The sequence below is a fragment of the Anas acuta genome, chromosome 1 (genome assembly GCF_963932015.1).
Source record: "Anas acuta chromosome 1, bAnaAcu1.1, whole genome shotgun sequence".
Lineage (NCBI taxonomy): Eukaryota > Metazoa > Chordata > Aves > Anseriformes > Anatidae > Anas > Anas acuta.
Genome location: NC_088979.1, coordinates 143,560,733 through 143,587,437, shown reverse-complemented (window position 1 = coordinate 143,587,437; position 26,705 = coordinate 143,560,733). Strand labels below are relative to the sequence as shown.

The 26,705-nt window shown below is 35.9% G+C and overlaps 1 protein-coding gene across 2 annotated transcripts; it reads left to right on the top strand.

Moving 5' to 3' along the window:
• The first annotated feature begins 568 nt into the window (after positions 1–568).
• On the top strand, positions 569–26,275 carry SLC13A4 (solute carrier family 13 member 4). Of its 2 annotated transcripts, XM_068662566.1 has the most exons (16): positions 570–1,458; positions 5,374–5,502; positions 7,897–8,033; positions 8,669–8,850; positions 9,490–9,544; positions 11,056–11,095; positions 11,712–11,789; positions 13,323–13,513; positions 14,779–14,898; positions 17,765–17,866; positions 18,364–18,465; positions 19,756–19,853; positions 21,017–21,147; positions 22,030–22,191; positions 23,785–23,922; positions 24,705–26,275. In XM_068662566.1, the coding sequence occupies exons 1-16, from the start codon at positions 1,360–1,362 to the stop codon at positions 24,840–24,842; spliced, it is 1,902 nt and encodes a 633-aa protein (XP_068518667.1). In that variant the 5' UTR covers positions 570–1,359; the 3' UTR covers positions 24,843–26,275. The 2 variants fall into 2 exon arrangements, with proteins under 2 accessions (XP_068518674.1, XP_068518667.1); XM_068662573.1 differs by lacking the exon at positions 17,765–17,866 and having other exon boundaries at positions 569–1,458.
• Positions 26,276–26,705: the final 430 nt, after the last annotated feature.

Here is a 26,705-nt window from a genome sequence, read left to right as displayed (position 1 = left end):
AAGGCAAGCTGAATAGGTTCAGGAGCACGGAAAATCTCAGGTTCATGACTTCCAGGGAGACCCAGAGCAAATGGATGTCTGCAGGTTGTGCCTGGGTCAATATATTCACTCATAATTTTGCAGTACTTTCTGTTCCACAAAGAGAGCACTGAAGAGCAGTAGAAATGTTCCTTCAAAAGACCAGAGTAGAAAGCCTAAAAATTCTGAGTTTGTGTCGGAATCCTAGTGTTACTGAAGGCACATGAATCAATGTTCATGCTTTGTGAATAAAAGGCATTCAAGATTCAAGATGAAAAAACCATGAAAGACAAAAGGTATTGTCCAGAAAACAATGATTATTTGTTTATCAGTACTGGGACCTTGAAACAATAACAAACTGTTCATCAACTGAAAAAAAATATATAAATAAATCTTTTTGTGTGTGTGTGTCAGAAAGAGGAGTCTGCTGATTTTCTCAAAATTTGTGACTGCGTTTTGGATAATGGGTGGAGCAACTACAGCATTCTGCAGTCCTCATTGGTGAATTAAAAAAAAAAAAAAACTTTTAAGACTTTTTTTTTTTTAAATCTTGAGACTCTTGAGACCAAGTATAATCTATATTGGAATTGCTACTCTTTGAATTCCAAGCTCGGGGAAAAAGTGGGCTAAAGGTAGATTCAAAGTAGAAGCCAAAATTATAGCAGAGACAAAATCTGAACAGAGAAGATATAAGGAGCTGGAGTTAGTTGGTTTTTGTTTGTTTGTATGTTTTTGTTTTTTGTGTTTTGTTTTTTTTTTTTTTAAGAAAAAATACAAGTTTTTTTCTATGCAGTGAACAATATGTTTTTAGTATTAATTATTTTCCAGCAGAAAATAAACCTATATTTGAGGCATTCAGACTTATTAACAGGAGAATAAGAGGCATCCCAAAAGATATCTCACCCAGTCTATGAAATAGGAGTTGCATTGCTGGAAATCAGATGATAGAAGAAAAAAAAACTTTCAAAACATGTTTTTATATAGCTATATCTGTGATTCTGAATTAAAAGAAAAAATGTCAAAAGACCATTATGCTCCAATTTACAAACCTCTGCCTGTTATGGTGTGATAATCCCTTGGATGTGCTGATGAGCCCTACATAAACTGAATGCATTTTTAATAGAAAAATTATTAGGATTTCTCTCCAAAACAACAGCAAGAATAATAAACAAATTAAAAAAGCTGTTTGAGTTGATTTTGTAGAAATAGGAAACGAGGCAGAGAGAGCCCTTTCAGGGAAATCCAGGCAAAGGTGAAGGAAAATGTGGAGTGGAAACTGGACTATCTGAGGAACCCAAGAAGAAACCCAAGGAGAAGAAAGCCACTGAGAATTAAAGGAGTATGGCAATGGTGAAGGAGATTCTCCGATCCAGAAATCTCTTACTCGTGGTTTTCATTCCACTTCTGCTGCTTCCTCTGCCACTCTTATACCCCAGCAGTGTAAGTACATTTTCTTTTCCTTTTTCACAAACCTCTTTGTACAGTAGGCAGTTTTGATGGATAAGCTAGCAGTAGTCAAAAAGTAAGGCAAGAATTGAGAACAAACAAACAAAACAAAACAAAAAATGCTCTTAGAAACAAGGACTCGAATCTGAAGTAGTGTGAAATACAAGTCATTAAGCAGTCATCACAGTAACAACTAGAGATAGTATGAGTAATGTCACAGGCAGAGCTGAAGAACAAGGTGAAGCACTATTTTAAGGCAGAGACACTGCATCTCTTCTTTTTCTACAACACCATTTGGGTGGAAGTGGAAAACAGACCATTTCCAATAAAATTTTGTTTAGAGAGAGGTGTTTAAAATGAATACTTCAAGTGTTTTAGTTTTTAGTTTTTAAGTATGCATGGATGGACTTTAAATTGGATGTGAGTTTGGAGGACAGCTATTCAAGTGAGTGAGGAACTAGGACTCAATGACAGACATGTAGGACCAAACATGACATCCACTACTGGCTACAACTCCTCTGCATATCTCTGCAGTTCTCAAAATAAAAAAATAAAAAAATAAAAAAAAAGTTTCCTACCTTATAGAGATGGTGATGTTTAACTTATCAGCATTTACAACATGCTAAATATTCTGCAGCTGTGGCTTCCACAGAGCTAGACATAAATCTGGTGCAGCAATTTCCATTCCTTCCTCTACTCTGTAAAAGATTAATTCTTCCTTCTAGCACTAGAGGATTTATGAATACTACTACTTTACCAAATTGAAATGTAAAGGATTAGAAATTGTATAGCAATTTTCAAAATTAAATCTACAGGTTTTTATTGGGAAAGAAAAAACAGGATTCATGGAAAGGAATGCTAGTACAAATGGTATGTTGCAGTTTGAATGAGTTTTCCTGCTTGAAACTTCAATATATATCTCAGCTGCAATCTTATAGTATCCTTTCATCTCTTCTGTCTTGAGAAGAAATAAATGACAGACAATCATGCCTTCTCCAGAGAACAGTAATGCACACTTTTTTACAGAAATGTGTGTTTAAAAGGGTTTCATCTCCCGCAGTGTCTCTGAAAGGATGACATGAACAGATTCTCTGTGATATTCTTATATGGCACTGTAACGGTAGCATGCTTCATATCCCTTGAGAACCTCTCTTAAGCAACATGAGATTCACTGCACTTAATGTTGTTATTCATGTTCACTCACTGCTGGAATCAGAGGCACAGGATGTAATAAGGAAACTCTAATAACCAAGGGAATTGTAATAGCATCATGTGGGTTTTGGAACAGAAGTTCAGTGACAGTATTGCTGCAAGAACTGCTATTATACAGCATGTGTTCCTCTGCACTATTATTCTGCACCTTGTAGTGTTGCTTTACTGCAAAGTGATATGAAAAGTCATCAGATGATGTTTTAGATTCACTTTGTTTATAAGTGAATGACCACAGAAGTTAGAGCATAGCTGTGAACCTGACCCTGAGCTGCATAAAAGTTTGTAATGCCATTAAGAAAACATCTACACCTAATAAACTCAGTTAACAGGAAACTATTCGAGTGCCTTAGTGTAGTATTTACTTTGTTACAACCCACTGACTAAGATTACTTCTTAAATCTGAATATTAAATGTGTTGCCTGCTGACATATATTTTCAGTTACCAGACAGTTGTAGTAGTTTTCTGTCTTATAGGGTTCAAAATGGCTAGGTGAATTGTATTTGTGTTTCATCTTGCATCTTCCTTGTTGATATCAACACAATACTGGAAGTGTCAAAGTACCAGTACATATGTAGTAGCAAGGGACGTCAAAGGAAGTGTGAGGACTCAAAACTGTTTGGAGATAAGATTTACAGGAGATCATATACACATTTTCTTTTCTAGTATCTTGTGACAAAAAATGATTGGAAAAAAATACACCTGGGAAAAATTCTTTGAATTCTTCTTCCCTTCCAAAACTCATACCTGCACTATAACTTTTATAGCAGATGTGGGGCACCCATAAGCACCTTTCAGGCCATGGCACGTACCAAAAAACAAATGAAGAGTCTATGTTTTCTGGCCTGTGGGTCTTTTTCATCCTGTCTTAATTTTCTTCATTGTTAACAGTAATGGGGAAGCATTTCTACCTTATTTTTTATCTTTATCTACATTTTTTCGTAAAGCCAATAGTGATACCATAGAGTATCACATCAATAGAGTCAGTAGTGGGCAAGATCTCCTGAGACTGCTGATCCTGTGCCAAACCATGTTCCTCAAAAGGCAGCAAGAGGTGCTGTAAGCTGTGAGACCATCAGGTGATGCTGATAGCTTGATATGCTACATCCGGGGGATGGAGCCTGATGCACAGAACAGTCTGAATAGTAACACATGGCACATTTTTGTTAACTTTTGTTTTTATGTATACAAGCTGAAGGGAGAGAATTACAGTGTGATCCTAACAGCTCAAAGATGGTAGACCAGACACTGAACTGAGTTTTGTTTTTGTTTTTGTTTTTCCTCATGACTCAAACACATGCATGCATGCAAGATGTGTATCGTTCATCCTTAAGTGGGCAAATCTTTAATCCAAAATTTGTTTTCAATCACTCTGAGATCCTCAGACACTTTAGTTATTAAAGTTTTATGCATGATCCTTGTGGAAGTTTTAGCCATGACTTCTTATTCTGCCCTCTTTCCCTTCTCCTTAAAGGACTGACTGAAATTAAGTGGTAGTCCCTCCAACCATTACATATGAGCTCACTATGTTGTGTTTTCCTACCCTCTGCTTCAAGCCATGAGGTGGGCCTAACCTTCATTTTCATCTGTACAACAAGAAGAGTGGCAACAGTTGAAATTATACTGTTTTTTACTTCAATCCAGTAATTAGTAGCTCTGGTAACCATTAACTAAATATAGAAACTCAATTCAATTCACTAGAAGATATTAATTTAGTTAGTGTTGGAAAAGAGCTAGTTTAGAGCACTGAGAGGATAAACAGTGCAAGTAGGAAATAAGTAACACAAAGACTTAGCTCCTGCCCCAGACAGTTTTTGACAGAGATGCAATTTCCTTTTGTTTTGTTTCACTTCCACTGTTATTCTGTTGCTACATGCAGACAGGCAATATAGAATAACAGTCTATGTTCAAAGAGATTCAAGACAAATATAAATTTGGAAGGAGAAAATAATTTGGGATTGGATTAAGATAAAATGAACACTGGGAATTTTGACAAAATATATATCTTGGATGCTACATCTGCACTGATTTAAAATAAAAATTAATGTTGTTTCATTAAAAACGACTTGTTTCCTCAAAACTGCTGGACATCATACAGAGCCCATGAATACCTACTAACTTGTTAGCAGAAATTAACAAGTTAAAAAATAATTTTTAAAAAAAGTGTTAAATAGTTATTTGGTAACCAAAAAGGACCTTTAACTTTGCTCTCTGTGGAATATTAACCATGAAGTCAAATGCAGTTAAAATTGACTAAGCGGCAAGCTGGCTAGTGTTTATGAGTCCCGTGACTTGTACTAAAAATGTCTAATCCCTGTATTCTCACTTTTTGAAATGATTTCCATTTTAATTCCGATTTTTTTTTGAGGTGGTCACTCAAGCTACTACAGACTGAACATCAGCCCTTCAGTGTTTCAAAGAATATAGCAATGCTATTTTGTAAAATGCATGCGTATAATACTAATATTCATGAATATTAAAAAATACCCTCCCCACCCCGATCCCATTCTTTCTAACACAATCTTCTCTAGTCTCTCTTACAAGTTCTTCTCAGTAGCACCAAAGCTACAACTGCAATAAAAGCTTTTAGCTTGTTGAGTTCTTTTAGTTCAGGCACCCACAAATTGATGAGTCCCATGAACACCTTCACAATAGGTGGTATGACAGCAACATGTAACCTCAGTGCTTTCTCCCTACAGGAAGCCTCATGTGCCTACGTGCTGATTGTGACAGCTGTGTATTGGGTTTCTGAAGCGGTACCTCTGGGTGCAGCAGCCTTAATTCCTGCTTTCCTATATCCACTTTTTGGAGTCATGAAGTCCAGTGAGGTCAGACCAGTGTGCACTTTTTTATAATTTGTTACTCACAGTTAATTATTTGAAGAAAACAAATCTTAGTGGACTAGCAAGGCTGGGAGGAAGAAGTGTACATCTTACAATGTGTAACTTGGGCCAACCAGCACTTTCTTCTGTGGAAGAAAGCTAGACATAGGAAAGGCCATAGTAGCCAAGAGGGATGTTCATCTTATCAGCTACTGCATCATCAGCAACGGCCTTTGCCTACTCCACCTAAGGATATGACATTTCCCCTCCTCCAGAATTGTATTAACAGTACTTATGGGATAAACTGGAAAGTGGAATGTTTTATTTTAGTAATAGATGGAAGATTTACATGACTTATAGGTGACGTGTAAAAGCATGAGGCTACACATTCTAAAAACTATTACCCTTTACTGTATAAAATTATATACTTTTAATATCCAGGTAAATGTTGAGTCCTTTTTTCCAAGCTGTAACCCTAGAGTTGCCTTGTAGTCATTATTTCTAAGGCAAAGGAGTAGCTGTATAAAAAGTCTCTTTGATCAGTTCTGAATTTGCTTACTTAATTTTTCTTGAATGTCATTTCCTTTCATGATATGCCAAGAATTTTTTTGATTTCATCTACAGCTTTTTTCTCACTTTTCTCTCTTTCTCTCAGAAGGGGGGGACGGAGAGGGGATAACACTTGTTTTTTTAGGACTAGAAATACAGATAAGAACACAGAAGAATATAAAGAAACCATAAGGTAGTTGAATTTCTAACACAATCTAATACCATGCATACCCATAAATGGATTGAGTCAAGCATTAACCAAGAGTTTTATGACCTGTCTTATTCCTCCCAATGGTGTAACAGCTGTGTAATATAACCAGGTACATTTCTATGTCAACACAGTTAAATATTTTCAGTTGATTTTTTTTTCTTAACAAAAAGTTAAAGTAGTTACACTTTTTCATTTCTAAACTCTGCAGCATATGAGAGAAGGAAAATTTAGGGGTAGCCTGACAGAAATTCAATGCAACATCAAATTAAATGGCAGTGGGACTACTGCAGAGAATATATTACTTACTTTAGGAACATAAATAAATAAAACCCTGTATTTTAAAATAAGCAAGGCTGATGATGCTGCAGTATTTCCAGTCTGCTTTTCTGCGGTGCCATAGAAACCAGGTCTCAAGCTTTGCAGTTTGAGCCACACATAACTCACAAGAGCATGAGCCTGGGTGTTGTATGCATGTACATGTGTATTAATAAGAACATTAGTATTCACTTTTTCTCCAAAATAACTGTGAAAGGGATAAAGTGAAACAACAGATTCTTTGTGCTGCTGATTCGATGGATTCCTTTCATTCAGTTCAAGATTTTTTTGAACAAAGTAGAATGAAAATAAATAAAGTTAATGAGAAATTAACCAGTGGAAGAAAGCCAAAAAAAAAAAAAAAAAAAACACTCATGGAAGAGGACAATGGTAGAAATGCTATTTCTACTGATTTTAATTGCTTTAAAATACTCAAGTCTACATTTTATTACACGAATAGTTTTAAACTGAAGAGCCAATGTTTAGGGAAAAATATTGCAGAAATACTTTGTGAAAAAATTCATTGGAAGGAAGAAAAAAATCAGCTAAATTCCAAGCATCCAATTATATACACTATTTCTACCATTTAGCTTGTTTTCACACATAAATGTGTGCGGGTGTGTGAATGTTCTGGTTTGTTTCTTGTTTGTTAATTTTGTAGTAGCTTCACAGACATTTTCTCATATATAAGTGAGTCCTAAATTCAAGAATTTTGCTTTGGAGTGTTTTCTGCATGGTCTCTGAATATTTTCCTAAGACATGTTTTTTGTTTTGTTTTGTCTTGTTTTTTAAACTTCACTTCTTTTCTTGACACAATGCAGGCGTCTTTCCACTGTGAAAAGTTCTGGTGCAGTGTCTAAAGACGGTCACAGCAATCTTTGCTTATTGTATTCAGAGAGATAGTTGAACATAAGAAATACAAATGAGATAGACAATTATATTTGCATAAAGAAAAAGACAATGAAGCACATGAATAAAGTGCCCTCAGTGCAGAAGTGTACATACGGCCATTTCAGTGTGGACCTCACTGCATATGATTAACTGCAAGCAATGAACATCCTGCCCAGAGAAGTAAGATTTCTCTCAGTCTCTTCAAAGCTGAGAAATCTACAGACAAGTGGGCATGGAGCACTGTTATTTGTGAATGCAACATAAAAGAAATCAAAGAAAACATGAATAATTAATTGTTCATTTTCTCCTGCTTCCTCTCATTCTTCTGGTGTAAGGGCAGAAACTTACAATATGTCTTGTTATTCAGCATGTTCTCTGTGTAGGATACTTACTGATATTTTTAATTGATTATTTCTCTCTTGCCTTAAATGCAGGTGGCTGCAGAATATTTCAAGAACACAACTTTGCTTCTAACGGGTGTGATTTGTGTAGCAGCTTCCGTAGAAAAATGGAATCTCCACAAGCGAATTGCCCTGCGAATGGTCATGATGGCTGGAGCAAAGCCAGGCATGTGAGTGAGACTTCAGGGTAGTCTGAGGTTCACAGCAGCAGCTTGAAAGATCAAATAATAACTTAAACTTCTCCATCTACAGGAAAAAGCTAGCTCAGTCTGGGGAGACTATTCCTACCCACCATTCCTTCCAGAGTTTGAAAGATTTCAAATATTCTCTTTCTCTCTCTCTCTCTCTCTTTTTTTCTTTTCTTTTTTTTTCTTTTCTTTTTTTTTCTTTTTTTTTTTTTTTCTGCCACCTCTTACTTCTTGGCTTATTTTTCCATTGCTTCCTATTTTTTACTTATTCCTTGTTCCTAGTCTCCTAGTCTCTCTGTTCCTTCTTTGCCTGTTTAGCAAACATAAAAGGATTCTTAAAGTATCCCTGGAAGTGCTGAAAATTGGCGTTTCTCACATCACATGATGGTTTCCAAGTGAGGCAACAAAGGGCTTTCAATGATACATGGTCTTGTGACAGTTATTAGCACAAAGCAGCATTTTATCCAAGCACAGAATAGTATTTTGGTACCCACAAAGAAAAAAAGAAAATGACCTTACATAGTTACCATAGTTACCATAGTCTAACAAAAATATTAGGTAAGAAAACCTTTAATATTTGTGAAAGTGCCTCAAGGTCTTACTGTGTTGTACTCCAGGTTGCTTCTTTGCTTTATGTGCTGCACCACGGTGCTCTCCATGTGGCTTTCCAACACATCCACCACAGCCATGGTGATGCCAATTGTGGAAGCTGTGCTCCAGGAGCTAGTGAATGCTGAGGAGGAACGTGATGTCATCAGTACTGCAGGCAGCGCCATTATTGAAGAAAACGAGCCAATAGGTATTTGCCAATGTTGGCCATTCTTTTCTTATTTATCAGTGACCAGAATCACTGACACACGAGTCAAATTCTACTGAGGTCAGGCAGAGTTGTCTGATTTGTACTGCCAATGATACTAGTCCATTCTTTTTCTTTCTGCACAGTGATATTTCTTTCAAAACTGAAAGAGAGTTTCAAGATGTGATGGAAGAAGTGGAGCTGGGAAACTATTTAGGTTGAATCATGGGATGAGCCGGAATCTGTGTGTCATAAACTCTTAGGTCATGTTATTTTACAGGGTCAGAAGGAAATCTCTGTGAAGAAACTGAAAAAAAAAAAAAAATCTTCTGGACTAATAAGAATTTTAGAGGCTTTTAATGTTCATTCCTTCCCAGAAAGCAAGGATTTGAAAAGAAAAAAAAAATTACTTCTTCTTTCATTTCAAAGATTCCAGCCAAACAATGTCATCTGACTTTTGTCAGATGTCATGAGGACAACACAACACAAAAATAAAAGCTGCATAACAGTCAGAGAGTACCTGAGAAGGTTCAGACAAACAAGTTTGTTTGTTTGTTTTTTGAACCTCCAGGTTCCGTGGCATGGCGGAGGGGCTCAGGTCAGTTCTTACGCCAAGAGCTGCTTTCTCTTCCTTCATTACAGATCTCAGCGAAAGGCATGACCAACCTTCACTGGAGCTTATCTTCACCAATGAGGAGTAAGAATGAACCCTGTACATCACGACTGGAGATTTGAACCCTACACAGGTTGCAATGAAATGAACCTAGGAATAGAGCCAGGAAGGGCAATCAAAAGCTTAAAAGTGAATGTTTTAGATGCGACTAACAAGGAAGGCTTATGTGAGAAATAGAATTGATGTAATGGTCTGGATGTCATGAAACCTTGCCAGGATTCATTTATTATATTTTGTTTTATTTTAACACTATGGCCATTATAAAGGGAAAGAAACATCCACTTACAGAAGATTCTTGAGAAAACCCTGAATGCTAAGAACATTCAAGAGACAGATGACAGAAGAGGGGTAAACAAAAACAAAAATAATAATAATAATTAAAAAAAAAAACTGTAAAAGATTAATAGATTTCTTTGAATACAGCCAAGGTTATTCAAAAGTTTGAACCACTAACAGTTTCAACCAGGCCTCTATTTGGGGTAGAATAAGGGCAGATCAAGGAAATGACTAATTTCAATGTCAAATTATCAAATTAACCAGCTAGATAGGAGAATATACAAAGTTCTTTTCCTCAAACTATACTACAGATAAATTCTGAGAAAAATCTTACAAGATATGAGATTAAAATGCACAATTGTTTCTTGAATTCCTTCTATTTTATCTCTAAGAGTTCAAAATAAAAGAGAAACAAGCTCTGGTCACACCATTTAAAATTTGCTTTAAAACAAATATTATTATCCAGATGGCTCATGTTGATGATTTTAAGTTACCTTGCAAGTTCTGAATAGTTTTCTCATTTGTTTGGAGACTAATGCACTCTCCAATATTTTGTCCACTATCTCTTTTAATCCTAACCATATTTTCTTCAGTATAGAATAAAAACTTTCAGTCTGACATTATGTCATTAATTCCTTTAAGCCATATTGAAAAATATGTGAGGGATATTTAGTAACAGAACTTTCATAACAGAGCTACTATTAAAATAGTATTACTTGAAAGAGAGCTTGAAATTTGTTGGGAAATGAAAAGTAGCCCATCTTCTGGAATTAAATATGATTTCAATGACAAAGTTCATTGGAATGTTTGCATGGTCCATATGACATAAGAGAGATTTTAGTGAAAAACTTTAATGTGGCACAAGAAGGTGCTCAGAAATAGCACTGAAGAAGCTTGTAGAGGAAAAACTTGAGTAGAACAAGATAGTAGTAACACTGGATTGCCCAGTGATTCACTCAACTGTGAATGGAGTCCATTCCTAGAATGTAGTATACACAACCAAGAATACTTATTTTTACTTATGTGGAAGTGGAATCACATCGCTGCTAGGCTGGAGGCAGAGCTATAGAACGTTATGACTTTTCCTATATATATATGCCCAAGATACCAAAAAAAGAGATATTAATAAATGTTGTTCTTCACCATTTCAGTAGGCACTAGTTCCACAGATATTGCCCTTCCTACCAATGATTTGTGCCTTTTGGGGGAGCAGGGTGAACAGGCATTTTTAAAGTATATTTTCCTTTCTTTGTTTTTAGTGCTACTACTACTGACTTCAGCTCCTTGATGCATTCAAAGGTATTGTCATAGGTAGTACCTGTATCTTCTGAGCTATACTGCCTGGTAATGCCATCAGAGCACAGTCTACATAGCTCTACAACAAACTTACATTTCCTTTATTAAAAAAAAAAAAAAAAAAAAAAAAAAAAAGTGGTTGTTGGGAAAGAATAAAGAGACTGAATAGTACAAGATGTCCAGCTTTGTATTTAACCTATCAGCCTGCTTGCACAAATCAAGATGGGGAACAATAAATTTGTAGGGTTTACATCTGAGATGTTTCAGTAGGTTAGAAAAAACTGCATCTCTTACAAAGCCATAGTCTCTAGCAAGGGATCTGTTAGATCCTCCTACATGGCAGAAGGAGAAATCTTAAACTTATTATAATCTGATTTTTAACATCACTTTAAAATAAAAATAGTATTAAAAAAAAAAAAAAAAAAACGTTTTTTTTTTCCAGTATAAAATTTATAGCTGAAGTTTTAGATTTTTTGTTGTTGTTGTTGTTTGTTTTGTTTTATTTTGTTTTCTTTTGAAAACCCACAGCCCATGACCTTTGCAAAACATCATCTGTTCTAATCTAAGTGTCTCCAGGAACAGAAGAAAGGCTAATCTAAAGGCATTTGCCTCCCTACAGAGTATGAATAATGTGCACATGATAGCCAATCCTAATGGAACGGTAAATTCCAAGAGCAACGGGCAGCACCTACCTCAGGTAAGGAAATGTTAGACATGGAGGATAACAGAAAAGACAGAGATGAACATCATCTGCTCATCACTGCTCACTCACATCTTTGTTCCTTGTAAGCCAATTTGTATGGAATTACTCTCCATCAACTTAACCGCGGTCACATTTTAGCCCTATGCTGATTCTTGCTCCTATTTAGATACACACAGCACAGGTATTTTTGGAGGGCCTTCCCCCAGTAAGATATTTCCTAATAGCTAGTACAATTCATTTGGCTTTATCTTCAGTTTAATGACCACAAGTTTCCCTTGTTTGATTGTTCTACCCACTTTATTTCTACAAAGTCTCCCTGGAAAATACTGCAACACAAAAAACATCAATTCCTGACACACAACATACTAACAGCAGACATGAACCATTTAACTGGGTTTGGCAATCTTAGTATCCTCCTCCTTTCTGTTATGACAAATATCCTTTACCAAAATCCTCCATTACATAACTCCAGTGCAGTATCTCTACTTTTCCTGAGTGGATCCAATGAGTGGTTGTTGTTTCTTCTACAGTTATATAGTACCTAAATGGCATAAGTTGATCTCCAGAAAAGATTAACCTTAACTCAGCATATGTATTTTTATTAGTAGTTCAAAAGAATCTAAACGTGTTTCTAAAATAAAGGCTAATGTACTGCTCCTGATATTTAATTTCCTGTTATATCCATTTTCTATTTGCATTCAGTGGTTATTTTGCTGCTAGTAAACTTGTTTCACTTTTAACCTACAGGGATGTGAACCAGAGTACCCTCACAAGAATGATGAATCTACAGCATAACTTATTTTATGACCTAAACCCAAATTCAAATTAACAATTTAACAGATCTGTTAACTCCCCTGCTATCTTTCTCCTGATTCTAAATTACAGCCTTGCAGCCTTGGGTTGCATTCTAAGTGCTATGAAGTTCCGTACCTTTTTTTTTTTTTTTTTTTTTTTTTTACCAATTTCCAAGTGCTTGATTTACTAACATGGCATCTTTCCTGTCACTGATAAGAAAACTTTTGGAGCAATATTTTTTTCTGTAGCTTTTTCTTTCATATCACCATTGCCCAGCCTGTTTCATGCACTTTCTGAGAATCCTAACACTCCTTTCTTAATAAGAGGCCCTAAGCCAGTATGAGTGCAAAAAGTCCACCAAGCATTTGTCTGGTGGCTGCTCATAAGCCTCAAGGATTACAAATTCTTTCTACTGCAGTGCTGGCATCCTGCCTCTGCAACCCACAAAGGCTTTTGGTATCCAGCTGAGATTCCAGTAAGAACTGGAGTTGACCCATACCATGGCCAGAAGTCTGATTACTGTTTGTCCTACATTTCTGCCTCAGGACAGGCAACTTCAGGCTCCTGGACAGGTTACTAGCTCTGATCTCAACTAATACCCATGAAGAAAGAAGCTTGCTCCCTTTTATGCAAACCTATTGTTTCTTTGAGACCAGTAGCACCACGGCATTAGAAAAAGTTGGGTTGCTGTTCTAAACTCCTGCTTTCTTTGGTCAATGTATCTCCTCACAGGCTCAGATACTGGTCCTGCCTCCTCAGCCCTCAGAACCAGACCTGAGCACTAAATTCCGGTATCAGTCCAGACATGACCACATGGTCTGTAAATGCCTCTCATTAAGCATCTCCTATGCAGCAACCATTGGAGGACTGACAACCATCATAGGGACTTCTACTAGCCTCATATTCTTAGAGCATTTCAACAAGTAAGTGACATTGTGAGTGCATGAGAATATGGTTGTTTCATTATCATATCTGTGGCATTCCCCATGGGTTATTTATTGCCTCAGGGAACTCTTCTAAGATGGTCTCTCTGAAGACAGTTTTCTTTCCTTCTCTACTAACATTTTTTCTAATGATTAACGGTTGAAAGGGGAAGCTTAAGTTAATATGTATCCATGTCCTTCTCTCATGCAAAGTAAAAACTCCTCAGCATGTGATATTTCTTCAGCAACTTCTGTTGATATTACAAACCAATTATCATGAAAGCAGCAGACACCCAGGAAAATTACTTTCTAAAGCCATGCAGACATAATAATGAAGACAAAAGGAAATCTATGCAAAAGGTGAAAAGTCATAAAACCTGCCTCAAGTTTTTTCTATGTGTTCTTAGAAAGCCAGTTCTTGAGGTGAATCTATAGGCATCATTGGTGTGCTGTTTGGCATGTGGTACAAAAAATAACTACATTTAGAAATGTGGCCTTACACCAGAAAGCAGCTCTGAGATCAGCTAAATATTCACTTTATCATATATTCGCAGGAGTCTCAAAAACACAAAGATAGCTCTGTGAGAAGACCAGTAGAAATTCTCTTCATGCACAGATATGTAATCAAGCTCAAAGCTGATTCTCATTATCTAATGCTGCCATTGCTGTCATAATATGCTGCACTTCTCTCTCTGAAATGGTGGCAACAAAGAAAACTGAATTCAGAACTCATCCCTAGTTCAAGAATTTGGATTTCACGGTACTTCCAAAGACCTTGTTATTATGACACTTCTATCAAATGCACATAGGAGACGTCTTTGTCAGAACCTGGTAGAATATAGTTTTTATTTTATCATCCACAATAAGACATACAAAGATGTTCTGGGTGAATCATTCTTAGGTCTGTTGATGCTTAAATGATTTCTAACAATAACCTTAAGTAAGGCCAGGATCTCATTCCTGGTAACTGTAAGAGCTTTTTGAAGCTGGCTGGACAATCCAGACCATCTGATCTTAAAGGTGTGAAGTGCTGTAGGGCTCATCTCTTGGTCAAGCATGGTCAGCGACTGACATTCTTTGGTAAATAGCTTTAATATTCATAGGTATTGTGTCTGTCACAAATATATACTGTTTAATTTTTCCTGTCATATCATGACAGATATATATATGCAAGTACATGCGTGGGCATCTGTACATGTTGGAGGTGTTTTTTATCATTCTGAACTCTTACACACTGACATTTTTATTTATTTTTTCCTTTACAGCCACTACCCAAATGCCAAAGTGGTGAATTTTGGAACCTGGTTTTTGTTCAGTTTCCCAATATCCCTCATCATGTTGGTCCTTACTTGGTTCTGGATGCATTGGCTGTTCTTGGGTTGCAAGTGAGTTCAAGTTGTTCAAAAAGTATGAATTCCAAAAGCAGGGTGTCTTTGACTTTATTAGAATGGGTCTTATTAAAGCACTTCTAGTTGTAAATGACAAAAGCTAATGTATAATTTCTTTTTTCTTAGCAGAACAATTACTGGAGGAAGTCATATTTCTTAGCAGCACTGGATAGGCAGCAGTGTATAGCATTGCTGCTTGAGAGTAAAGGTGATGGTGATAGAAATCGTTACTATGCAGTCAGCTGTGGTGTGGTTGTTTCTTATTTGTCTGTTTTGTCTTGATTTGTTTTGTTTTCTTTTTGACTCATAACTGTGTCTTGTGGAGCAAAAATATCCAAAATGTATTTTGGAAAAATACAACTGAAAAGATGAAAGAAAAACAAAACAAAACAAAGCAAGAAACACATGAAATGGAACAAGTTACTTTTCAGATCTGCCCCCAGCTCAATGAAGTTAATGTAAGACAAGTTAAAATTAAAGGTAAACTGTCTCCATTTATATTTGTCTTTAATGTGGAAAGGACTCAGACTAAGAGGTGAATATCCTCTGATACCAGCTAGTCCCTGAGCCCCCAGATAAGAACAAGGCTCAGTCTCCAAGTTCATTTGTACCACGTCTTCTCTTTGCAGCGGTACTCAGCAAAGTTAATGAAAATTGACTAAGTATGTGCATTTAGAGTGGATTAGTTAATTTGCTTTAAATTGTTGTGCAGACACATTTACTCAGAATTAAAGCGGCCTTAATTTGATTTTGTTTACTCTTAAAAGTAAGATGAACTGACATCACAAATTTCTTCCATGAAAGACAACCAAAAATATGATAATGAATTCCGCTTGCTGTTGACCTTGACTAGATTTGAAGAGGTAATTTAGAGGTGAATAGCTCTGCTCCATGTCCTTCTCTCAGTCATTGAGCCTTGTAGTTCCAAATTAAAAGGCTAACATTTTTTATTTTTTTTTTTTAAGCTTGAGAGGAAACAAGCCCTAACACTACCCTCAAAAACATTCTTTTTTTTTTTTTTAATAAAAGTCACTGAAATTCCACATTGCATCCAAGACCTCATGCTGATTAATGTTTTTGTAGATAATACGAGAGACTGAAGCATTATTGACTTCTTGAGAAGTGCTGTTTGATTCCAAGCCTCTTAAATCTGTTTATTGCAGTTCATTAAAGAATATATTATGTTAAGAGCTTGATTACAATACTTTGCCTTCACATCCTCCTAAGCCTAGCAACACTCACAACATGTTGAAACAGCTGTTAATGTCTGTGCATAAATGTTTATCAGACTCCCATGATGTATTTGTTGCATGTTCTTTTCCTAGGAAGCCCAGTATCACTAGGCTATGACTTGGCCTAATTGGAACAACATCTCAGACTTGGATTGTAGGTTTTTGACTAATTCAAAGGGGATGAAGAATAGACCCACCAAACAATTTTTTCCAGAAAAGCAGAGCTAATAATTGTCGCTATAGAACTGAACATTTAAAAGACCTTCACACTTCCAGCAGATTCATTACTGCTGGTGGATTTAATGGAGTTTAAAAACAAGTTCACAAGGAAATTTAAATGCTTGTATTTGTAGAACTGTACTAAAGGTGCTTAAAACAAGTGTCATATAGGTGTTTGACTGCAAGGGACATGAAAAAAAAAAAATGTTAAAGAATTTTTATTCTTTTTTAACCAGACGTGTATTATTTGTACCTTTAGGTATGCAAATTCCTTTAATAATTTGACCTTAACTCTTGAGGGAGATATTAGTACACAGTTTGGCCAGTGCAGTAGCACAGATCTCTTGTGGGGCAATAAATGACACATTAAAATTGCAGGAACTTTAAAACCAGGCCATTATGCTCTTAACGTACTTATGTTACTAACGTACTAACATTCCAGCTTCTGAAAAAACCTATCTTAGACTGGCTTAGTTGCAGAAGTTTCTTAACCCCCTCCATAAGACCCTGTCTGACAGATAGTACAGCTGGAGTAGAAAAACAGAGAACTTTGGCTCAAAGCACAGCAAAGTGACACTACTGGAAAGAATAAAAGAAAAAAATGTTTAAATGAGCTTGCAAGTGTATTCATTTCAATTAGGAAAGTCTAGTCTTACAGCATGAAGGCAAGCTGCATAAACTAAGGGCTTAACCCAATCTGTATATGAATGTGTGTAAGGTTTAAATGTGTTCAGATGTGAAATGTGCTTGTGCTTGCATTTACCTGGTGGAAATACAGACATTTTTCAACAGGACAAAATGCTGTTGCCTTTTTGAGGTGACGTAGTCCTACGCTAATTGTGCCTGGTTCAGAAACGGCTAGGAAGAGTAGAGGCAGACAAGCTCTGAAAGCTATTTGGATCTCCAGCACAGCTTTCACCATTACTCATAGTGAAAACCTAAATATTCAAGTCAAACTTTGGCTTAAAAGCCAGACTAAAATCCAAGTGTTTTGACCATACTTGATCCTACTGGGAAGCAAACATTTCCTTCACTCATAAAAACTAGCCATAAACTTTGGAGATTTCAGGCACAACAAAAATCTAGCCACCACCAGCTGTTTGAGGAAGCCTACAGGAAGGGTGTCCAACCACAGTTGGAGATGTTCAGCAATACCAGTCAGCATTAGACAAGGCATCATGGGGACCTTCATACCATAACCAGGATTGCGTCTCAGAAAACACAGAACTAGACGATGAAAAGGTGACAAGCAATAATTTCTGCTTCCCTTGCCATCAGGTCTTGTCCCAGTCGTATCTTCTCCCAAGAAGAATGAAAAGTGGAATTTTCAGCTTGCCACTGTGTTGTTATTTTTTACAACTCTTTATTTCACTTGACACCTTTGTCTAATTTTACTGTGCTATCTACCCTAGTTTTAAGGAGACCTGTTCTGTGAGCAAGAAGAAGAAGACCAAACGGGAAGAAATGTCAGAGAAAAGGATTCAGGAAGAATATAAGAAATTGGGAAATGTTAGGTAAAACAGACCTGATTTACTCAGGAATTTGCTTGTCCAGGCAGGACCATCCACAAAAAAATATTTGTACAGATTTACTTTGTCAATTGCTCTTATGCTTATTACACTTTTTAAAAAATGCAATATTAAGTCTTTACAGTAGAATGGTAAAATTAACTTTAACTCATTACCATATGTTTCATTGGAAACCAGTGCAAATACATAACAAACATTTATAAATATGTTCCTTTAGAAATTCCCTATGAATAATTGAATTGAAAATACAGATAATTATATTTTTAGTTCATTTTTACTAGGTTTAGTTGGTTCACAGATGAGAGCAAAATATAGAATTATTTAATTCAGTTTAATCTTCCTTTCTGTTCTCCTTATGGTTCATACCTCTTTTGTGTGAAGCATTTATAATTGCTTAATTCTTTTGGAATCTGCTCTCGAGTTTTCAGGCAGACCTTGGATTTGACTCCTATTGTTATTTGTTTGTTTATTTTTGTTTCTAGCTATCCTGAGATGGTGACTGGGTTTTTATTCATTCTAATGACATTGCTTTGGTTTACTCGTGAACCTGGCTTTGTACCAGGCTGGTCATCTTTCTTTGAAAAGTAAGTGAAGTTCCCTATGTAAATGCAGAAGAGTACAGCCCAGCAGCTTCTGGCTCTGCCATAAATTTTGGCTACACAATGTCATTAGCCAATTTTAACAAGGTGGCAAAAAATGAAGTTTTTATTCAAATTTAGCATTTTTGTCTTTTAAACTACATCTCTTCACACAGCAGCAAACTGTGTTCTTTCTGAGTAAGGAAAAAGGAATTAACTATATGAAATAAACATATTCCATATGTAATAAATAGGAAAGTCACATAGTGAAGTGAAAACTTTTTAGTACATTCAAAGAGAAGCTATCTCTGAAATGTATTGATGTTATATTTCAAATTAAAACTTTGGGGTGCTTTTTTTTTTTTTCTATTTTATTTTGAAAGATTTTTTTTGGTCAAAATATTATAATTTGTGGAGATAAAGTTTATCAAGAAAATATTTCAATTAAATATTAGAAGATTGAAACAATTGATTTTATTTTAAATAATATTGAAAAGATTTCTATATGAAGTAACTTTAATAAACAATACACAGCAAAGACTACATGCAGTTAAATTTGTTTCAGTTTCTGTTGTATAAAATTATTTTAATTTATAATCCTAATTTTGACTGAAGAACAGTTTTTACTGTTAGGATTTCCTGAGGATCTTTGTAGTTTGACATACCTTGAAGTACTTTTCATGCTGAGTTTTAATGGTTTAATTAGAAATCAATATTGAGTTCATTTCTAGAGGACCATTTGAGCTTGGCTTTTCCTGAGAATGTGTTTACTATTTATTCCTTCTAGTAAACAAATTATTTTACTGTACCTCTGAGTTAACAGATTGGTAAACCAAAAGGGATCTCTTTTTATCACTAGAATGTTAAAAAATAAAATAAAATAAAATAAAATAAAATAAAATAAAATAAAATAAAATAAAATAAAATAAAATAAAATAAAATAAAATAAAATAAAATAAAATAAAATAAAATAAAATAAAATAAAATAAAATAAAATAAAGGAAAATAATTACAGTCAGCTACTGAAGACAATTTTCTATATTGAATAAAATTTTGTTAAAAATTTGTTTGTATCCTTGATGTGCAGACATTTTTTTAGAAGGCTGTTGCTAAGACTTTAGATGTGGAAATAAAACTTCACCTGTAACTCCTTGAGTGGAGGTTTGGACCAGATGACATCCAGCAGTCCCTTCCAGCCTTAAGCATGCTGGGTTTCTGGGATTCTATAACTGTTACGTACCTATTTGAAGAAAGCTTCTGTAAGTTTTTATGCTAACTCCACCACTTCTTTCTTAGGAAAGGCTACCGGACTGATGCCACTGTCTCTGTTTTTCTTGGTTTCCTTCTTTTCCTCATTCCAGCAAAAAAGCCATGTTTTGGAAAAAGAGAAAAAGGTAAGGCAAGAGTGAGCCCTGGCACATTTTCTTTTAATAATATTTTTCTGGTCTCTGTAAAATGTTTGAAGAACACATTTTGTTTCTCAAGTGGATATTTTTTTCCTTGATAGCATCCTTTCCTATTTCAAACTCCATTTTTGTCCTCTGCTAACAGATAATCCTCCTTACAAACAGGTAATCTAACTAGGTAGATTACTAACAGGCCACAGATACAGTCTCAGTCTTGTAATGATGGCCACCATCTCTTCTGTATTTACACAGTTTTGAAAGTTTATGACTGAGCTTTAGGATAGGTTGAAATGTAGTTCCATATTGAGAATGATAAAGCAGAGATTTGCAAAGTTGGGTGAAGTAAATAAATGCTCTAGTAAATAATTTGGTCATTCCTTGTATGTAAGAAGTCATTGATAATTTCATGAAGTAGATGTAAAAAAGGTAAGTAAATATGTGACAGTTGTAATTTTTGGTAATGCTCCTTTTGCAATCTTCCTAATAATAATAATGATCGACATTTCATGTTCATTTTTGGATAGCACTCAGAAGTATTGATCAGTTTGCAGTGCCAGACTTTCATCAATAATGTATGGAAACAGAACTCCCTGCACAGTCTTATGTAGAGATTACAAAATTACAAGTGTATACAGATATGTGTTTGTTGTTGGTTGGTTGGTTGGTTTGTTTTGTTTTATACTGAAATGCATGCAACAATCAGGAAAAATAACACCCCCTAGCTTCTACTTCAATAAATTATTCAGAGACATAAGTGCATTTTATTAAGCTTCATGACTTACTGGAGAGAGAAAACGTCCTTTAACAAAATAAACACATTTTTACTTCATCTTTGTAATCTACAGATAATTTTCACAGGTATATACACAGCAGACATTCCCTCAAGAAGCTGTAGCATAAAGCACAGGGTTTTGTAACCATTGACATCAAGAGAGCAGCCAAGGGGAAGTCAGGGTATTGGAAATCAATATGCTGCATTTTCTGAGGCTGAGCTATCCAGAGAATTAAGCTATACTTTTCTTCTTCATCTCTCTCACAGACAGGTCTCAAGATAACTTCCATGGTTATTGCATTATTACTACTATCATAAAATGTGAAGATCTTTGTATAAATGTCAATGTAACATTGATCACACACTTGTTTTCATATAGGAGACAGTGAAAGGTCAAAAGATATTAACGCACTGGATCCCATCATTACCTGGAAGGACTTCCAGAAGACCATGCCCTGGGAAATTGTAGTGTTGGTTGGAGGTGGTTATGCCTTAGCAGCTGGATGCAAGGTATGGATTTAGATTATACCCCCCTTCCTAAAATGAATAAATAAATAAATAATGCAAACTTGGCATTTTATCCTTTTGTATGCTCCTCAGATTGGAATTATAAAGCAGATACTTTCAAGTTTGTACACAAGCTAGCCCCTACTCCCTAAACTCAATGGAAAGATACCTAGCTAACAAAAGAATGAGTAGGGCTCAAATCAGTTGTGTAAGCATAGGCACCTACTACCATTTCAGATGCTCTAGTAGAGCTAGATATTTCTACAACGCTGGTAGAAATGACACAGGATCTGAGGGAAACCTCACCCTTTCTCAACTAGTAGCTAGCTAGCTGTGGGAAGAACATCTCAGTTGCCACTGGTTGCTCGTATTTAGGCAACTGAGTCAAACACCCAGCATTGATAAAACAAATCATGCTCTAGGCTATACTGACTGTACTGCCACTCAATACAATTTGTGAATATACACTTAGTTCTCCTACAGACACCTATCTGTAGGCAAATAAATTTGTGTATGAGTATGAAATCCTAGACTATGAAATCCTTCATCACCAATTTGCAGTACTTCAGTCTGCATGCTGAAGAAAGAGGAAAGATCAGCCTTGGTGCCAATTCATGTTATTAATTTTTTGATACTATAAAATAATTGTTTAGTAGGCACTACAGTGAAATCCAGTTTTCCAAACAAAAGGTAATGGAGAAAGCATTGATCTAAACACTACAGTGAAATCCAGTTTACTAAACAAACGGTAATGGAGAAAGCATTGATCTAAACTTTGTTTATTTGCTGGTGGCATTCTCTGATGCAAACTGCCCCAAAGAGAACAAACTGGTTAACAAACATCCCATGTACTTAGTCATTCTTGTGCTTCTGTCCTTTCCTCAGACCTCTGGCCTCTCTACTTGGATTGGACGCCAAATGCTTTCCTTGAGCAGCCTTCCCTACTGGGCTGTAACTCTGCTGGCCTGCATTTTGGTGTCCCTTGTTACAGAGTTTGTTAGTAACCCAGCAACTATAACCATATTTCTGCCTATTTTATGCAGCATGGTGAGTAAAAACTATGGCATTTTTAGTTTGTTGTTTTCTCATAGGCCCATGGGAATGTTTCAGGATGGCAGAGTATTGGCATTTGGATGTCATGAAACCCTGCCTTGGTTCCCAAACTACTGGTCTGCAGTCTTATGTTTAGAAGGCTTTAACTCAGCCTGGCAAAAAATACTGATATGCAATTTTAGCACTGATAAATTTAATTGAGACTTCTAGGACAACGCAAAAGCATAGCTCCTGCCCTGAAGAATAGATAGTTTAAATAAAAGGAAAGGTGATCGTGCAACCAAGATAGTTGGTGAAGTCTGCATGAAGCTTATCAATGTTATTTTAAATGTGTTGTTCATTAATTAGTGGTCACCCACTCATTACTTCTAAGAAAAGACTGTATTAATGAATTCAGTATCAGATTAAAATGGGTTCAAGGGTGTGATCTGGTAAGTGTGCTATCATCCAACATGGAAAGCAGAGATTTTTGTAAGGAAAAGTTAAAAAATTGTACACTGGTGACAAAGGCAGAAAAAAAGAAATGCAAATCTCTTTCCATATTAGAACAGCAGTTACAGAAACGTACCTCATTTCTTCTTTTTTATGTAATGTGAATCTTTCCTTACCAAGAATGCAGACCATGAATCTTGTTTCCCTATTATAGCAATTTTATGAGATTGTACCAAAGAATGTTATGTGAACAGCTCTGAGGTAATATGAAAATATGGTCAGATGAAAATAAGTAATTATGTTAGAATGGCTTATGAGTTCAAATTTACCTCTGCGCTACAAATAAAGAGACTCTCCTAAAGAGAAATTTAGTGTGGTAATCTACTTTCATAGCATGAATACCCATTTTTAGACAGTATTTCTTTTTTGACTGTGAAAGTAACTTGGAGACACTTCTGTCTTCAGTTAGCCTTCACTCTCCAGTTAGCCTTTCCTTTCCTTCCCCCATGGAACTATGTATTGTGTTGCTAAAGCAACACAAATTAAAATACAAAATTTCACCCCCACTGAAGGCTGTAGTGGAAGAAAAATTATTTAGACCACTAAATAAAATAAAATAAAATAAAATAACATAAAATAAAATACAATAAAATACCATTATGGCCCCTTCACAATGTAAATTTGGACCACAAGCAACTAGCTTTCTTAAATGCCACTTGGGAAAGCTTTACAGAATTGTTTCATCAACTTCAGCAGCTGTAATAAGGAAATTCTTCATTTCAACCTGTTATGATCTCTCTTGGATGAAGGCTGAAGCACCTCCTGGTGACAGATCCAGAACACACAGCACAGAATGACAGGGAAAAAAGCAAAAGACTGAGGAATGCCTAATAATAGCAATCTTCACCCATGCCCAGTGTGAAATAGCTCAGCAGAAATCCCTGAAGGGTGACCAGCTCCAAATTAAACCATTATCCCACTTTAAAGAACAACCAAACAAAAAAAATACTTCCACACTTAGGTTTAGAAATGAGGGAGCTGAGATTCATAAACTTATTATCTTCACATAAAGCAAAGACAGTTTTTTCATCTTAATTATCAGCACCAGCTTTTACTGGTTAAGTAAAATTTCTCTTTCCTCCCCTCTCCTTCCAGTCAGAAACCCTTCTTATCAATCCTTTATACACTCTGATTCCTGTCACCATATGTATCTCATTTGCGGTGATGCTGCCAGTGGGTAATCCTCCAAATGCCATCGTCTTCAGTTATGGGCACTGCCAGATTAAAGACATGGTGAGTCTTGAGATCAGGTATACCCTCCAGTGCTTCATGCAACCCTGACACCTTGTCCCCACATCCAGCAGCCAGTAATAATGGTGATGATATTAGAGTTAATGTAAAGTCATGCTGATTGGCACTGCTATTATGACACAGAACTGCCAGGTTAAGAACATCTACATATCTACTGTAGAATATGCACATTTCTCATCTTTATTTTTATGAATATAATGGTCAAACAGGTATAAAAGAATAGAAGTACACAATACTTCGTGTTGATCTGTTAGGACAAGCACAATGGCAGTTGCAGAAGAAACAGACACAGTGCTTGGGGAAGTGGAGAGAGCACAAGGAATCAGATTTGTCATGTAGCTCCACACTAAAACAAGCACTTATCCTCTTTCTGTGTGTAGTATAAAACCCCATTCTCATTATGTGATTGAGAAGTTCAAGTGACAAATTAATTTTCCAATGAGGTGCATCAGCCTCTGACCATCAGCATCTACCACTCCTGAATTCTCTCATGATATACACTCTGATACATAATAGTTGTGCTTTTTTGTCACCTTGGAAATCAGTATACATATATTATCATATATATTATCATACGTATAAACAAGTACACATACATTTACAAATATATTCCATCAAAGATAGAGTTCTGCACCATGCATGCACCCTGTCGCCTTCCTTTTTTTTTTCCATGTTAACTGTTTTTGATCAAGTCATCACTGATCATGCTCTAATGTTTTTTTTTGTTTGTTTGTTTGTTTGTTTGTTTGTTTGTTTTTACATAGGTTAAAGCTGGTCTGGGTGTAAATCTCATTGGTCTGGCTGTTGTCATGGTGGCAATCAACACGTGGGGAATTAGACTCTTCCAGCTGAATACTTTTCCGGAATGGGCAGCAGTAAGCAACATCACTAGCCAAATCTAGCCTTAAAAACAAAACAAAACAAAACAAATTCAAATTAAAAATAAAATAAATAAATAAATAAATAAATAAATAAAAGTGCAAGGCCAAAGTGAGTAAGGACAAAATAGTAAATCTAAATACATATGAAAGAAAAGAGAAAATTTGAGCATACACAAAACCAAGAACACGGGGAAAAATATGAAGAAAATTAACAAGAAGGTCCTCTGCATAAAAAAAAAAATAATAAAAAAATAAAAAAGTCTCCTCCAAATTCTCTGCCAATAGATTTTTCATGGTCTAGAACAATTATGTATGATCTATAAAACAGTGGATATTGGACTTCAATGAGAGAAGACAAGTATGCATATACTTGTGTACTCAGTAGTTAGATATTCAATTTCATTGTTGACTGCTACAATGAATAAATCCATTGTAAATGTTGAGCCTTCTTCCCAAAGCCGAAGTTTTCTAAGCCTACTTCTTCTGAAGGCAAATTATTATTCTTTTGAAGTAAGTCATCACTGTGTTGGAAAAAAAAAAAAAAAAAAAGTTTATCAGTGAATCCATACGGCCTGGAAATATATACAGCTACCTACTATCTGCTACAGCATTTCAAAGGGATAATAAGAAATGACAAAACAGATAAGAAGACTCTTAGAAAGGAGAATTGTTGGTTTTTTTTGGTGGTGGTGGTTTGTTGTTGTTATTGCTTTTTTTTTTTTTTTTTTTTTTGGTTTGGTTTTTATCACACAGCGTTAGTATAAAGTTTCCAGTATTGCAGCACTTGCAATCCCTGATAGAAAGTTTTGGTCAATATCTTCTTTCCTTATTACTGTGCTGCAGTGGAAGCTTTCTCAGTAAAGGGAGCCATGACTAGCAAAACATTGCCTGGTCTACAGGCCCGTCGCAGTCCTCTCTTTTGGCTCTGATTAGGTGGTTAAGGATTTATGATTTTCCTGACAGAGAAAGTACCATCTCTTCTAACATAGCCCTCAGTGCTACTCCATGAGTAAGAAGGGAGAGGGCTGAAGTGGAGTTGCACTGGCATATCTCATCATCGTATGTATTCACTTGAACATCACACCCGCCTGCTCTCTAGCAGCCCAGAGAACAGGAACTTGAAATGTGGGAAACTGTCACATAGAGCAGATAATTAGCAGACCAAAAAGGCCAATCTCTTTATCGTATGCAAAGCGAATGCCCTTGCTGACTGGATACCTGTGATACATCATAAGCCTTCTTTTGCATTATGTGCTGCTTTTAATAATTTCTTTAATGTCAATGACTTTAAGCTGTATATTAAGATGATTGGATTTCATGTAATCACATTCTTCATATACATATTTTAACACATTTTTATGCTTTCCATTTATAATCTAGGCTCTCTAGACGTTAGTGTGAATGACTACAGAGCATAAATGAGATGTCAATAAAAGAAATTATTCACTCCTGCATATTTCTGTACTCTGTGAGAATATAAATAAGACACATTTCACCTCATAATCCACAAAGCCCTTAGGAAAGCACTGCTGAGACAGCAGGAGCTGTTGCTTTATGACTTCTGTCAAAACAGAGGGATCCCACAGTCTTGTCTTGTAAATAAACAGATGCAGTAAGAGGCTACAGGTCAGCAGAGGGGGAACAAAACTGGAAAATCACAAAATCACTTCTTAACTCCTTGTACCAAAAGCAGGAGACAACATCCTCTAACAAAACAATTTCTATTCATAGTACATGCTGTAAACTCGGTTTTGAAAAACAAAGTGTTTCTGTAAATCCATGGCTTGGTACATCCCCATGCCATCCTAATCCAAGAAAGAAAACCCTTCTCACCTCCCTGATTCCTGTATTCCTCCACCCTGAGCCTGCATCTCTGCTGCACCC

Coding starts and splice junctions, on each gene's coding strand:
- SLC13A4 (XM_068662566.1), top strand. CDS start 1,360: ATGGCAATGGTGAAGGAGATTCTCCGATCCAGAAATCTCTTACTCGTG. Junction 1,459..5,373: donor CACTCTTATACCCCAGCAGT/GTAAGTACATTT, acceptor TTCTCCCTACAG/GAAGCCTCATGTGCCTACGT. Junction 23,923..24,704: donor ACTGCCAGATTAAAGACATG/GTGAGTCTTGAG, acceptor GTTTTTACATAG/GTTAAAGCTGGTCTGGGTGT.